At 36.1% G+C, this 15,437-nt stretch overlaps 1 protein-coding gene across 1 annotated transcript in view; it reads left to right on the forward strand.

Annotated features, from left to right (window-relative positions):
* ADAM23 (ADAM metallopeptidase domain 23) overlaps positions 1-15,437 on the forward strand; it is a 223,111-nt gene that overhangs the window by 32,144 nt on the left and 175,530 nt on the right. Inside the window, exon 3 of the mRNA XM_044667494.1 lies at positions 12,425-12,501. Within this exon, the coding sequence (XP_044523429.1) occupies positions 12,425-12,501 (77 nt within the window). The remainder of the gene's footprint in view (positions 1-12,424; positions 12,502-15,437) is intronic.

A 15,437-nucleotide genomic window follows, 5' to 3' on the forward strand; every position in this document is an offset into this window, starting at 1 on the left:
AGACACTTCCCAGCTGTGTGGCCCTGGGCAAGTCACTTGACCCCCATTGCCCACCCTTACCACTCTTCCACCAAAGAGCCAATACATAGAAGTTAAGGGTTTAACAAAAAAAACAATTAATTTTTATTTTTTGTGCTAAGATATCAAAGCTGGGGATATATATTTGCTTATTTTACCTTATTTTTTAATTTAAAAATATATTTTTCCATAGTTACATGATTCATTTTCTCTTCTTCCCCTCTTCCTTCCCCACTCCCAGAGCTGACAAGCAATTCCACTGATTTGGAATTTGGAAAAAATCACTTGATACATATTTCCATATTATTCATTTTTGTAAGAGAGTAATCTTTAAAAACAAAAACCCCAAATTACGTATCCCTATAAACAATTGATAAATTATGTTTTCCTTTTGTGTTTCTGCTCACTGATATATTTAGCTAAGTAATAGTCTTGATGAGGTACTTTTGAAATATTTTTTTCTCTTTCTGAGGAGAGTATTCTCTATATAACATTTATGTTTGAAGCAATAGTTGAAGCAGTTTAAATTCCAGAATAGAGAAATTAACTTTCTTAGAATTGAAGACTAATAATGTGTTGCATTGTTAGAGGTAACATTATTAACATGGTAAAGCCTCAGTTCTACTCTGAGTGTGTTATGAGTAAGATTAGATTAGCTAGTAATTAGGTATTAAGTTGTACCTAGCAACAATCTCTTAATTGCCAAATTTTGTTGTCTTTTCTCAATCTCAAACTTCTTGATTTCTCTACAGCACTTGATGCTGTTGACTCCTATCTCCATCTGGAAGCTCTCTCTTCTTCTCTGACAACTTCTCCAGCTCCTTTGCTGAAATCATCCATAGCCTGCTCCTTTACTGTGCATATGTGACAAGACTGTGTGTTGGGTCCTCACCTTCTTTCTATACTTTTTTTTATTTGGTGGCCTCATCAACTCCCATTAATTTAATTATAATCTCTATGTAGGGGACTCTTGGATCTTTATATCTAATCCTAGCCACTGTCCTAAGTTCCATTATCACAACACAAGCTGGATGTTGCATAGATATCTCAGACTCACAATATCCAAAACAAAACACATTATCTTTTCCTCTGACCCTAGCTCTCTTCCAAACATCTCTATTTCTGCTAAGAGTACCACCATCTTTTCAGAGACCCAGATTCTCAATTTTATTAGTGTCATCCTTTATACTTCACTCTCCCTCATCTGACATTTCCAATAATTTGCTAAATCCTGTCAATTCTGTCTTCACATTTCTTACTTCCTTTCACCTCTCTCTATTCACAGGGTCACTACCTTATTACATTTCACTTTAACTACTGTAATATCCTCCTAATAGTTGTCTCTGCTTCAGGACATTTGTTTCTCTAAATCATCTTTCACACAGCTGCTAGTGTAATTTTCCTAAAGCAAAGTTCTTACCATATCACTCTGTTCCTCAGTAAACTCTAGTGGCTTCCTATTGCTAAGATAAAATATAAATCTTTCTGTTTATTATCTAAAGCAACCTTTTACAACTTGGCTTCAATCTACCTTTCTAGAATTATTATGCATGATTTCCCTTCACACACAGTATGATCTATCCAAATTGGTCTTTTTACAGTTTCTCACCTTCCATATCTGCCTTTTTATTGGCTGTTCTTCTATGATTGGGATTAATTTGCTCCTTACTTCCACCTCTCAAGACCCCTAGTTTACTTCAAAATTTGACTCAAGCACAACCTTCTACATGTATGATTCCTTCTTGTTCCTACTATCTTCTCAGTCCAAATTCACATATATTTGTTTTGTATGTACTTAAATATGTACTGGCTGACTCCTCCAATAGAATGTAAGCTTCTTGGAGATAGGGACTACTTTTCCTTGTCTTATAAGAATACTTGTGGATTTATTGAGTGATGAATGGATTGTTTCACTTTTATGTTTTTATACACAGTGTTTGCAAGATAGTACCAAATAGATACAGTTTGATTTGGTCACACTTGAAGTTTATTGGAATAGCATTTTTACTAATGTGTAATTGGTAATGGTAACCACTTATTCTTCTTAAATAACTCTCTGAATATAGTCCTGGTTTTTTTGGTGATATTTCTATCTTTCTTCCCCCCCACCCCCACCCACCTCTTCTTTGTCTGCCTGTCTTTGGCTCTCTATCTCTTTTTTTCTCTTCCTCTTTTTCTCTCAGACTTTGTCCTTCTCTGTATCTCTGCTTCTCTGTTTCTGTTTCTCTCGAATGCATATACACTAATATATTCATGGGTTGGAACCCTGACTCTAGGCTCAGAGTTCTAACCACTGTACCACCTAGTTGCCTCTTGGGCAAGTTGTTTTCATGATTACCAGAAAAGCTGAGCAACTGGAGAGAGAGGCATGGTATTTGTATAATAGCTTCCACAGTTAGGTGTTATTTTTTCCTTTTATTACCATTGAACTAGGATTGTTGGGCTTCCATGAGGTAGATCAGAATGGCCAACACTGGCTGCATTGGGGAGTTGCTGCAATTGTTGAACTTAATATTCTATCAATTAGTGAATGAAACTTCAGGAGAATGATGATCCTATAGCAGGGGCCAAGATAGAAACTGTGATTAAAAATGGATTCAAGTGCTGGAGTCACCAGTCTTTGTGGATCTAATTTGAATAGTTCTAATGACTTCTCTTCCAATTTTGAAGGCTTTTGCTCATCCCCTCCCCTTCTTTTGCTACAATCTATGATCCAGAATCTGTGCATTCTTTCTCTCTGGCTCACTGTCTCTGTTTCTCTCTCTGTCTCTGTTTCTCTTTCTATGTGTTTCTTTGTGTCTCTGTCTCTGTCTCTGTGTCTCTGTCTCTGTCTCTGTCTCTGTCTCTGTCTCTCTCTCTCTCTCTTTGTCCCTGTCTCTGTATGTGTCTGTCTGTCTGTCTCTGTCTCTGTCTCTCTCACATGCACACACACACACATGAACGCACACATTTCCTTACCTTCCATGAACTGAGGGACCAAAAGGTATAGGAATTTCCTCCATTCTCCCTGAGAATGAACAAAGAGAGTGAGAAGAGATCATTGGCTGGTGACTTGAATAGAGTGTCATCTGGTGGACGACTCCACTACTGTATTTCCTCATTGGATAATTAATAACAGTGACATACTACCTTTCTATTTGTATGCTTAAGTAAAAACAACCCATGACTAAATTTGGACTCTGTTGCCACATATAACACAAAACATTATGTCTAAGAGTTGGGAATGCTTTTCTTTTTACAAAGTACATTTTATTTGTTATTGTTTTTGGTCCTGTTGTTTGTGGAATAAGCAGCACAATTATTATTATATCTTCAAATGAAGAAGAAGTAGATTTTGAGTAGTGAGGTGACTTGTCTAAGATCCCAGAGCTAGGAAGTGGTAGCAACTATGTTTAAACCCATGCCTTCTAACTTCAAATCCATTAACGCTTTAAATGGTTATTGCTTGATGGGTTATTAAATTGGAACAAATACATAGTGCTTTACATTTTAAGGAACCCCCTCTCCCTCTTCAAGAAAGAATGGATACCTGGATAATTCTTTGTAAAATAAGATAAGATCTATCTTACCTTTTTTTTTTATCATTTTGGGGTTCTGGTGAAGCAGAAAAAATACAATAATAATATTCTTTATAAGGAATGACATTGGAGGTGAAGCTCTCTGTCCCTCACATATTTGTCCTTTACTTTCTTATAACTTCATTTCATTTGTTTATAGTTATAAGGCTATAAAGTCAGACAACATTTTTAATGATGTATAAGTGAAGAAATAAAGAGAGTATTAGTGTGGCTTAATAAATTTAGAAGGGATCTTGGGACTCTGGAGTCCAACCCCCTCATTTTTCAGATTAGGAAACTGAGGCCTAAAGATATCTAATTCATTTCAGCAAGATTATATAAATAGTAATTCGGTGAGCTGGAATTTGAATATTGATCTTTTCATTCCCAATCTCTTTCTCAATATGCACTACCTTTGGGGACCTGAGAGTAGGCAAGAGAAAGGAGCAAAATGATTCATGCTACAGGTACTATATTCATGCATGAAATTAGATGTTACTTCTTATGGAGGTGGAGAGGAGTAATGGCTTCCATGGTAACTGTTGTCATAGTTGTATTTTGAGTCATCACTTTAAAAAATATGAAAGCTAAATAATATAGCTGTGAGTGATACAGCCTCTGCACTATTCATGTCCAAACAACAGCACCAATGAAATCTTACTTTCAAATTAATTAACATCTCTTAGTTCAGTGTTTTCAATTTAATAACCCATCATATTTTAATCATATAGTGTCAGTGTACATAATCATCTAGTGTAAAGGTCCCCCAAAGGCTCTGTGAGTTGAATTCTCTTGGATTTAAATGATTTGAATGGAAAAATTGAGGCATTAGACCTTAGAGGTTATAAGAAATCTTTTCCCTCTTACATCTCTCATATTCAATGATATTTGATTGAATTCCTGTCCTTTTTTCCCTTTTGGTAGCTATTTTATAATTCTTTAAAGAAATCTTTAAATATAGCTAAACCCTCCAGGAGTGGTTATCATCTATCAACACCTTTTGTTTTTTATCTTACCTGTCTAGCACTTTAACAAACAGAAAACAAAAAGTAACAAAATTCCTGCCCTCAAAGAACTTACATTCTACCCATACTTTTGACTTTTCCAGGGCTGAATTGTTCTTACAATTGAGAATTGCTCATGAGAAAGAAGCAACCACGAAACTTAAATCCATTATATTTGATTATTTAGTAGGTAGCTCTCGTAAAAGTTCTGGTGAAAGTATAAAAAAATGGCCAAAATAAAGTCTGGGGATGATTTGTGGGTTTCCTTTATCCATACTGCTGCTTTCAACCATTAGAATGTATCATTGAGAGGTGACTTACGATATACTTTTAGAGAGTAGACTCAGAATCAGGCATTTCCTTGGATTGGTCTAAGTAGACTGCAAGAAGTTGTTTATCTTGTTTTCTGTAGAGAAAAGTACACTTGGGTCTGCTTATAAGATATTCTTAATGTATAAGCACCTGAAGTTTTTCCTTTTTGCCTAGAAGATTAATTCTAGATAAATTTTAGGAGAGGCAGCATGGGGTTGTAAGATGAGGATGGGATTTGGAGTCAAAAGACTTGAATTCAAATCATTACTTTTTGCTTTCCTGTGTGACTTTGGGGAAGTCATTTAATCTTTTTGTGCTATAGTGTCTTCATCTATAAAATGGAGTTGGAAAAATAATTGCTAATGTTTATATAATACTTTAAGGTTTGCAAAATGCTTTACACAATCATTCATTTGATCTTCCCAATAGTCCTTTAAGGTAGGAGTTAGTAGTGTTTGCATTTTATAGATGAGAGAACTCATTTTTCTTAGTGGTTTTCCTAAAATTATTTCATTTGACAAAGTAGATGGACTGAAGTCCATTTCTATGATTCTGTGATTTAAAAAAAAAACATGTTTCAGCAAATTGTTTAATGAATGTATAAGTTTTTTTTCCCATTCCCTGGCATGTTTCATTTTAAAAACTATTTATCATAAAGTTACTCAAAGACTAAGGCATGGTTTAACACTACTATGCCTTGAGAACATAAGACATCTTGCATTTTATTCATAATCATATTTCTATGAACACTGTAGTAAACACCTGAGATCACTTTCCTTCTCTTCTTCTGCTAGTCACTCTTCAAGGCTAAGTCTAAGCATTTCCTCCTCAGCAAAGCCTTCTCAGATCATTCTAGGAGTAATCCCAGCTCCTTGGCATTCATGGATGGCACTTAATTAATCTGCCTTGCTCATTTGGCAATTAATTATGTTCCTGTCATCTTATGAAATTTCTTTTGTTATTATCCTTACTGTTATTTAACTCTTATATTGTTTAATTTCTCATGTTTATTCCATGTTTTCCTAACGAGAATGTAAACTCTTTCAGGGCAGAAACTGTGTCTTACTCATCTCTCTATCCCTCTGAGTGCTTTGCAGGTAGTAGGTATTCCATAAATATTTTTTGGGTAGATAGCAGAAAGAATAACAAAACCCATTTCCTTTCCTGTGCCTTCCCATTCAAACCTTTTGGCAAAAATATTCAGCAAATTGCCTTAATCTGGAAAACTGTTTCCATGTAACAGTTACATGTTAGACTTCTAAGTTTAATGATTCATATTGTTTTAAAGCTTCTTAATTTTTGAAGACCTAAGCATAATCATAATAACAGTTAGCAATAAAGAATTTTGAATTTCCAGAGTGGCACAGTAGTGAACTTGCTTAGACACAATCCATTATATTATAAAGTTCACTAATAGTGAGAATAGACTAGGAGCAACTAGGCTCATTGGATAGAACTGGAAGGACTGGGATTCAAATCCAGCCTCTGACACTTCCTAGCTATGTGACCCTGGCCAAGTCACAACCCCTTTTGTCTAGCCCTTACCTCTCTTCTTCCTTAGAACTAATGCTTGTACTGATTCTAAGACAGAAGGTAAAGGTTTAAAAAATAATGAGAATAGATCATATATAGGTACTTTTAGGTTTACAAAACTCTTCACATGGTTTAGTTTGTTTTCTATTCCCAGCTACCCAGAAAGCTAGGTGCTATTATTCCTGTCTTGAGGATGAGGAAAACAGGTTCGTATAGGTTTGAGTGAGTTGCTCAGCATCACATAATTGTGTAAGCAAGCATTTGAACCCAGGTCTAGTACTCTGTTTTCCAATGAAGGAGTATCTGTGTTGCAGACTATCCAAAGGACCCAAAATTTCACCTTCCAGTACTCTTGTTCTGTAACACAACTCTGTGGCCAGACCCTGAGGTCAGAATTCTTCTAAGTCTTTGGTATGTAGCATTTATTTTTTGGAAGCTTCTTTTGACTAATTTTGGGTGATTAGTCTCCTCAAATCTGTCCAGGTTACTACTTGGTTAAACTTTGGATAATTATAATGTTATCATCTAAGTTGAACCGGAAGCTATTACAGCTTATTAGGTCTTGGTAGAGCTCATTCTCTGCGGACACAACTAGGGCCATTTCTACGCTTTAAGAAAGCATCAGAAGAATAGGGAAATTAGCCACAGGAACTTAAAAGTATCCAGACTCCCCTTCCCGCCCCCCACATCTCCTTGTCTGAATGTTTTGCCCTCTGTAGACAAAAGTCTAATTGATTTTGTGTAGGCACAGCAGTCTGTTAATCTAAAATGGGTATAATATTTATTTTTGTCTCCAATACTTTGCATGATGTATAGCACATATTAGGTGCTTGATAAATGCTTGTTTTTGGATTTGGGAACTCATCCATCTAAACTCATTTAACTCAACTCACTCATCCATGATAGGAACTTTTTTTTTACCCCACAGGTACCTCATAAAAAAACAATTTAAAGCCATATAGGTCCATGTTTTCACAAAAAGGATCTTTTCCTTGGGAAAATTGGGGGAAAATGGGGAAACATTTTCTGAAACACAATGAAAAATTTCAAGTTTATTCAGAAATTAAAAGGTCACTAATATTCGGTTAACTGATCTTTCTTGAGTTATCTTCATATTAATTGTGGATTCTCCAGTGCTTCCTCTTCAAGATAGCACAAAAATACCTCCCCCTGCTCCAACCCTGGTGCAAAAAAACAAATGAGATCGGAGGTCTGCCATTGGTGGTTTCCAAAATGCCACTTCATTTTGATGCTCTACTAGGAAAATCCTCTACCAGGTGTGGGCAGTGTGGTATAGTGAATAGAAAGCTGGCTTTACAGACAAGAAGACCTGAGTTGAAATCCCAACTATGAAAAATATGAGTTGTATGACTCTGGGCAAGTCACCTACCATCTCAGTGTTGTCGTCAACTTCCTAAGACTCTTAGCTGTAGAGAAGGTGTAGACCTGCATTGGTAGAAGTCATTGCCTCCTCTGGGAGCACTATGGAATCTGGGAGCTAATGGAATCACAGGTTTGCTCCCTATCCCCTGCCAAGATAATATGGCACAGAAACATTTGGTTCTCAAATGGATAGGTCTTTTGGGGGCAGTGATCTTACTCACCAAGTCTATAGGGGTTTAGAAAAACAGAAACCTAGGGAAACATTTTAATATGAAAACCCAACAAGTGTAGAGGGGAGGCACAAAGGCCAGGAAGGAAAAGAAACATTCTCATGGGATAGAAAGGAGTGGAAAGATGGGCCTTGAGAGATTTCTCAGGAGAGAAAATTTGGTAGAACAAAAGACCTTTATGCAGCCTTTTTTTGTTTTCTGTTTTTTTAGGTAAGCATATGAATTGGATTAACATCTTTGTTTCTTTCTGTGAAAAGAAACAGATTTCAATAATAGTGATACAAACAGACCTGTGCCCTAAACTTAAAAGAAACAGATTGAAGTGACTTTTGCAATAAACTTTAAGAGGCGAACATTTGTAGATAAAGGACTTACTTGCTTAGAAGTATTGTTTTCTTCATGTTTGCTTTTCAAGTCAATCATGAAATACAGGCATTCTTGTTCTTCACTAAATTTCATTCCTCATGTCCTTGGAAATGCATCTCCAAACTCTCCTTTAGGGATTTATCCATGATGCACACCAGCTGAATCTACTCAGTCCTCCTTCATGATAACTTGATAATAACTATCCGGTCTCTTGAACTCTATTATATTGCATTGGATATGTTGCTTTGTAAATTATTCTTCATTTTTTAATGTATGTTTTTGGTTTTCCTGGTCACCATTTGAGAAGAAGCTAGATAAAGAGGTGACATAACCCTGACATTTTTATGAATGACATCATTCATCAATTCATCAATAGTTCAAATTGTTCAGAGCCCACCAATGTCTTCTTCTAGCCATGTAAATTTGTTCTCATTATACAAGCCACTTCTAAAGGAACTGGAAAAGTAGAGAGGACATTTTCTCCCTTCTCACATGCCCTCTACTCTGTTTATGTCCATGTGAAGAACCACATTAAGTTAATAAAGACCATTGATTGTATCTCCATTCTGTATGAAACACTTAATGCCAAACATGAGTCCTTCCTGCAAGTTTTGGGACTTTATTACTATTTCTATATGCATAAGCATCTTGTTTTTAAAAATCAAAAAATTGATTTTTAATTTCTTTGTCCATTTTTATGTTGTCTATTTTAGATTGAAAGTTCCAGTAGTCCTTAACTATTCCTGGTTAAGTTCTTTACTATGTCCTCTCAATTGATTGGCACCTAGGGTCACAATGTCTCTTGATGATAAAATTAAATTTAAGTCCAAAGAACTTTAGAGCCATTAAGGTGTCTTTCTTTTAAAAAAAACTTTGATCTTCAGTAAAGAAGTTTTGTATGAGATATGATCCAGTTGTGTTTGGAGTGTCTAGATCACATGTAAATTCATTGTGCATTATTCTGTGTGAGGAAGAGAGTTACTTTAGAGCTCAGGCATAGAGTTGTTTTCAGTCCTTTAGGAGGGCATTGAATAGTGCTCGTTCTGGTGCTCTTCCTAGGCTATAAAATCTTGCATTTTCACAAAGAGAATGATAAACATCTCTATAAAAACGGTCATCAATCATATGGCTGGTTTGTGGAGCCTGCAAGAGCAGTAGATGAATAAAGATCTCATGTGTAGCTCATGAAATGTTCTTGGACCTCTGCCTACTAACTTAATATATGATGTTGGACAAGTTCTCCAGTCTCTTGTAAGATGATACTGATTGCACAGGCAGTTATTAAGCTTCTGAAAAAAGAGATGAAGCTAAATCTAACTTCCTTGTAGAAACAATAGTCTAACAATTCTTATCCAAGGACTTAATGCTCAACTTTTAATGTAAACGATCAGAAACATCATGACTAGATAAATGGCGTCCATACAACGTAAAACTTTCCAAAATGTCATTGTCTCATGGATATAGCTCTTACAGAGAAGCGGGTTATCACTGTACTTTGCCTTAGTAGGTAGTCTTTATGAATTCTTGTAGTCAAACAAATTCATTACCTGATGGGAGTGAGTGACAAGTGGGTGAGAAGGAATCAAGCTTTTATAAAGTGCTTACTGTGTTATAGGTACTTTGCTAAAGCACTTCACAAATATTCCATTTGATTACTGGCTTTAAGGCTCCCTTCTAGGCTGTCATCATGCTGTATCATTCATCAAGTTCATTATTGGCCTTATATTTGAAGCCTGTCCAGATTATTAGGACCTGCCAGAACTTGCTGTCTTCTAGAATAGTCTGTGAGAACCTCAGGCCACCTCCAAGACTTTGTTTTTTTTTGGATGCTCAAGGAGAGCCCAAACTTAGGATGTGCTGACATTAACTTGGGGTTCAGAGAACCAGGGGAGACTGGGAGCTGAAATAACCTTTATCCTAGAAAGTATATATAAATTGAATAAATAGGGCAGCACAACCTATCGCCTAACATTTTATTGAATAAAAATATCACCGAACTCCATTTCATCTCCACCTTCCCCTCCACTTGTTCATAATTCCTCCCTCATCCTTTGCTGCAGTGAACCAGAAGAGGAAGGATATCTTCATTAGAATCAATGAATTCAAAAGGGTTTCTTTAGGGATATTTTCATAAAGAAAACTTTTCTGAATATCTAGGGCAAATTGGTTTATTGAGAAACAGATCGAGAGAGAGCTGTTTTCCTTTGGTTCACCAAATTAATCTTTTCTTTATATTGAATTTCTCTGTGACAAGTGTAGATGATAACCATCAAAATCTTGATTCTTCTGCTTTTAAAATAGGCATCTCATAAATATTTATTGAATTAATTTTTTTGAATGAATAGTTAGTGATATTGGCAAAGGGGTAGAGGGAATTCCCTTACTGAGAGTTCCCTATACCAATAAAATGACAGATTAATTAAAAACAAAACAAAAAAAAATAAAATAGCCATCTCATCAACACTAGTGGCCTTACCTTGCACCTTGATGTTGCTCAAAGTATAAACATCTTAAAAGGCATGAACCAGCCTTCATTTGCACTGTACTTTTATCTTTTGATGACTTCTCATCTTGATGCTTCACATTGTTAAAAAAATAAAGGTGGCATAAATTGTCAATCTAGGAACACTGAATTTGTCTTTAAAGGATGAATAAGAATTCTATAGGTTGGAAGGTTTAGGAAATTGTGTGAACAAAGGCTCAGAGAGGCAGAAAAGAGTGGAGTCTGTAGGTGTACAAGGAGTAATCCAGTTGGCTGGAACATAAGGTGTAATTGATGGGAGTGATTAGAAGATAAGACTGGAAAGCTAAGGTAGAAAGCAATGAATGTCAGGCAAAAAGTTTTAGCTTCCTCCATCAGATAAAAGGATTAAAGCTTTAAGGGACTCTGTAGATTTATTGATACAGCTAGATTGCTCAAAGGATAACAGAGTGCTGATCCTGGAGTCAGGAAGACCTGAATTCAGATCTAGCCTCAGACTTTGATTAGCTATTGAAAGAGGCATAGACAAAGTGCATCAGAATTCTTAGGAAGGTGTCAAAAGCAAGAGAAGACTACAAAAATAAGGTGATCTTTAACTTGGCTGGGAAGACTGCAGAGGATTCTGATAAGTGGAAATGGGTTAGAGGAGGTGGCAGGTGAGAAGAGGGAGGGCATTCCAGGTAGAAGGAAGGGTATAAGTTAAAAAAAAAGTGCAGAGGTGGGAAAGTGTTGGGTGTGTTGGTGTTGCCTTCTCTTTGACGAGCATGTCCCACTCTACAAATGATTGCCAAGCCTACTTCTGCCTTGGGAAGGGAACCTGGGGGAGGCAATGCTCATGACTCAACAGGGACTGAATGTAGGTGTTACATTATCTTTGTCCTCTTTGTGACAAAGGAAAATTTTGTCTTGGATAACACCTTGCTGAATATACTCTAATTTGTTATTTTACATTTATATAGATCTTTTTTCTTAGAGTGTTTTTTTCACCATGAAGTAAATTGGATTCCTTTCCTTTGGGATCATTGTTGTGGTTCAGTTGGAGAATAATGATGGAATTTTCTAGTGTTTCAAAAAAAGACACATAAATGTACACATGGAAAAAAGGCTAAGTTCTGACTTGAGTATTGGACCAGTCGAATCCGTGGATAGAACATTTCTAAGTTCTAGTTTCTGATGGAGAGCAGAGGTCTGGCATGATTTTTCACTTCTGTGTATAGAAAAAAATGGTTAGTAGAATGAATAGGATAGGTAAAAATCAGGCCTTAATTAGTCAGACCTTTTGTATAATTCATCATGCTCACTTTTGGAGTCAAAGAGAATATGCTGCTACTTGTTATCATAATGGGTTCATTTTATCAGACTGTCCCAGATTTTTGCTGTGAAAAATATGCATACTTTTCCACAGAAGTCATAAAAAAGTTACTTGGGGTATTTTTAAATTTTTTTCTAGTGAGTAACTAATATGTTCATGTGAAATACAGTCTGGAAGAATGGAGCAAATGTGCTAAGAGTCTTTTTTTTCTCTTTTTGTATCTATAGGCTGTGCATCTGGCCCAGGCAAGCTTCCAGATTGAAGCTTTTGGCTCCAGATTCATTCTTGACCTCACACTAAATAAGTAAGTATTTGATAAGGGACAAATACAGCCTGACTTTCTTAACAGCACTGTTCATTCATTCATTCATTTTTAAAATTCTTACTTTTTGTTTTAGTAACAGCTCTAAGACAGAAGGGTGTTGGAAGAGAATTTCTCTCTCCATTGTGTCCTTTTTTTTAATGTCTTCTCTCAGTGACCTGGAGGTCAAAGACCACTGAATAAATTCAAGGGCAAGGGCTTGACAAACAGAATTAAGTGATTTGCCCAAGGTCATGCAGGTAGGAAGCATCTGAGGCTAGATTTGAACCCAGATCATCCTGCTTCCAGTCCTGGCATTCTATCCACTGTGCCACCTAATGTACTGTATTTAGAATTGCTCCTAATTTGAAGCAATATATTTTCCCCAATTCACTAGTCAATTGTTCTTTAATAAACATACAGTATTATATATATGTATATATATATATTTATAAATATAAAGTAAATATACAGTAATTTGAATAGAGTTTCTTATCCACACTGCAAGCCCCTCCCCTTCCAATAGAATTTAGTGAATGATAAATGGAAGCAGGAATGGAGTTGTTCTGAAGGGAGAAGGAATGAGATGAGGCTATTCTAGAAACCATTGGCCTAAGACTTTGCTAACCTGTGAATTCTTTTAGTTCTTGGTTAACAGAATCACTGCTAAAAAGAAGTAAAAAAAGATTCAGATCTTAAGGAGTCGGGATTTAGGCTTATGGGTCATTCTTATGAGTCACTCAGAGCAAAACAATGAAATCTGAACTAAAGTCATAGACCAGATCCCAGATGATCTTAATCATGTTAGATATTTTTTAGAGAAATGGAAAATGGAAAAGAAATTGGTGAGGAAAAATGATGTGGTATTTGTGAGAGATGACTTTCTTCACTTAAGAGAAATAGTGGCTCAGTGGGCAGAGACCCATTGGAAGCTTGGAAGACCTGCGTTCAACTCTGCCTCTTAAACATATTGGCTACTTGAGCTTGGATAAGGTATTTAATGTCTTAGTGCTTTAGTTGAAGTCTAAAGTTGTTCATCACAGAGAAGGTGCTAACCTGTATTGACAGGCATTTTCTTATCAGGAGTTCTCTATTCTTGGGCCATCACAAGTGACCTCCCTTAATTCAAGGGCTGCCATGTGGCACAGTGAATAGAATACTGGGCTTGGAGTCACTCCTGAGTTCAAATATGGCCCTAGACACATCCCAGTTTTGTGACCCTGAGCAAGTCACTAAACCTTGTTTGTCTTAGTTTCCTCATCTGTCGAATGAGCTGGAGAAGGAAATGGGAAACTACTTCAGTATTGTCAAGAAAAACCCAAATGGGTTCATGAAGAGTCAGACATGACTGAAAAAGGACTAAATCACAATAAATCTCTTGCTTTCCTTGCTTTGACTGATGTGCAATAGGGCATGAGGAAGAGAGGGTGTTATTAACTGGATTAGAGCTTGGTGGATTTATAAACTAACAAAGATACAAAGATTTACTCCCATTGCCAATTTCTTGCCCTTCGTTAACTCTGTTGAACATCTTTTAAGACTTGGAGTCTTTCAGAAAGACAAATTCATTTTGTTGTTGAGTATGATCAGAATTCTTTTCAATTTACCTACCTACTTAAGAGTTTAATTAAAATTTAATAGATTCTCTGAAATATAAAGAAAAACTTTTCCATAGCAAGATTTGAACTGACCATCTTTGGTCTGTTTATCTGGAGGAGCATAGGAACCTAATGTTGTAGCATGAAGAGTACTGGCTTTTGAGGCAGGAGAACCAAGATCTAGTTCCAGCCATAAGAGAAACTAGCCTTCTGAAATAACTAGGAATTCACGTATCCTGTCTGGGTGCATGCTTCACGTGTAAAATAAAAGATAGAGTAGATTTTCTGAGATCTTTTCCAAATTTAGCAAACTGATTTCTCTAGTGTACTATGGCTGCTTTTTTCCACCTTGCCTCAAGGACCTAACAGAAAAAAAAAATAAAGCCAATTTTTCATAAGAACTACCCTATAAACTACCCAGTAAAAAAAGACAATTTAAAAAGTTTCAAAACCATGTAGTTAGTTTGCAATGGCAAGAAAATACTTTTAAAAATAAGTTTAATTCTACCATCAAAAAAGAAGTGTAATTCTACAAATATTTTGAAATTTCTTGCCTGCTGAACAAATGTAATTGAGAATACTATTCCAGGATAACAGAGCTATTCTGACTGGGCTAACTCAGAAACTCATCTGAATTTGGATCACTTTTTTCTGCCTTATTGTAAATAAGTAGCCTAGGGATTTGATAAAAAAGTTTTCTTATTTTCAGATGGACCCTTTGGAGAAAGGGCTACGTACTAATGTTTCTGTGTTGTGGGAGGCTTACAAAAAAATGAAATCACCACAGTTAAGTACAGCATAGTAAAAAAAAAGGTTCTAAAAGATTGTGGAATGTTTGAATTTTTAAAATGAATAAACATTCTTATGATCATGATAAATGACCTTGTCTTTGTGTGCACCGTCCTTAACTTAGGCTTTTCATCATGTCACCTTTGTTTGCTTGTTTTCCTAATTGAGGCCAATGTGAATTGTATCCTAAAAGGAAAAGATCATTTTCATTTGAACCATTTTGTGAAGACTTTCTGCCCCAATTTGCTATGTCACAATTTGGGCTATTCTTTCCAAAAAAATATTCAAGCAGAATTTTCTCTTTGTGAAAACTGGAACCTTTTTATAGACTCATTTTGTGTAAAGGTTTTAGTAGAGTTAATTTAGAATGGGGGAATGTGGTTCTATGTGGAAAGGTTGCATTGTTTGGTTTTCTTTAGCTACCCCAATTCTTCCTTCCCTCCCTTTCCCCTCTCTGATTGAGGTTGCCATCATGGTTGCCCAGGACTGCATCCTTGTAAGACAAGATGCACCGGGAGATGCACCGGGACAGATGAGCTCAGCTGCTCTCTG

The sequence above is a fragment of the Gracilinanus agilis genome, chromosome 3, assembly GCF_016433145.1.
Source record: "Gracilinanus agilis isolate LMUSP501 chromosome 3, AgileGrace, whole genome shotgun sequence".
NCBI lineage: Eukaryota > Metazoa > Chordata > Mammalia > Didelphimorphia > Didelphidae > Gracilinanus > Gracilinanus agilis.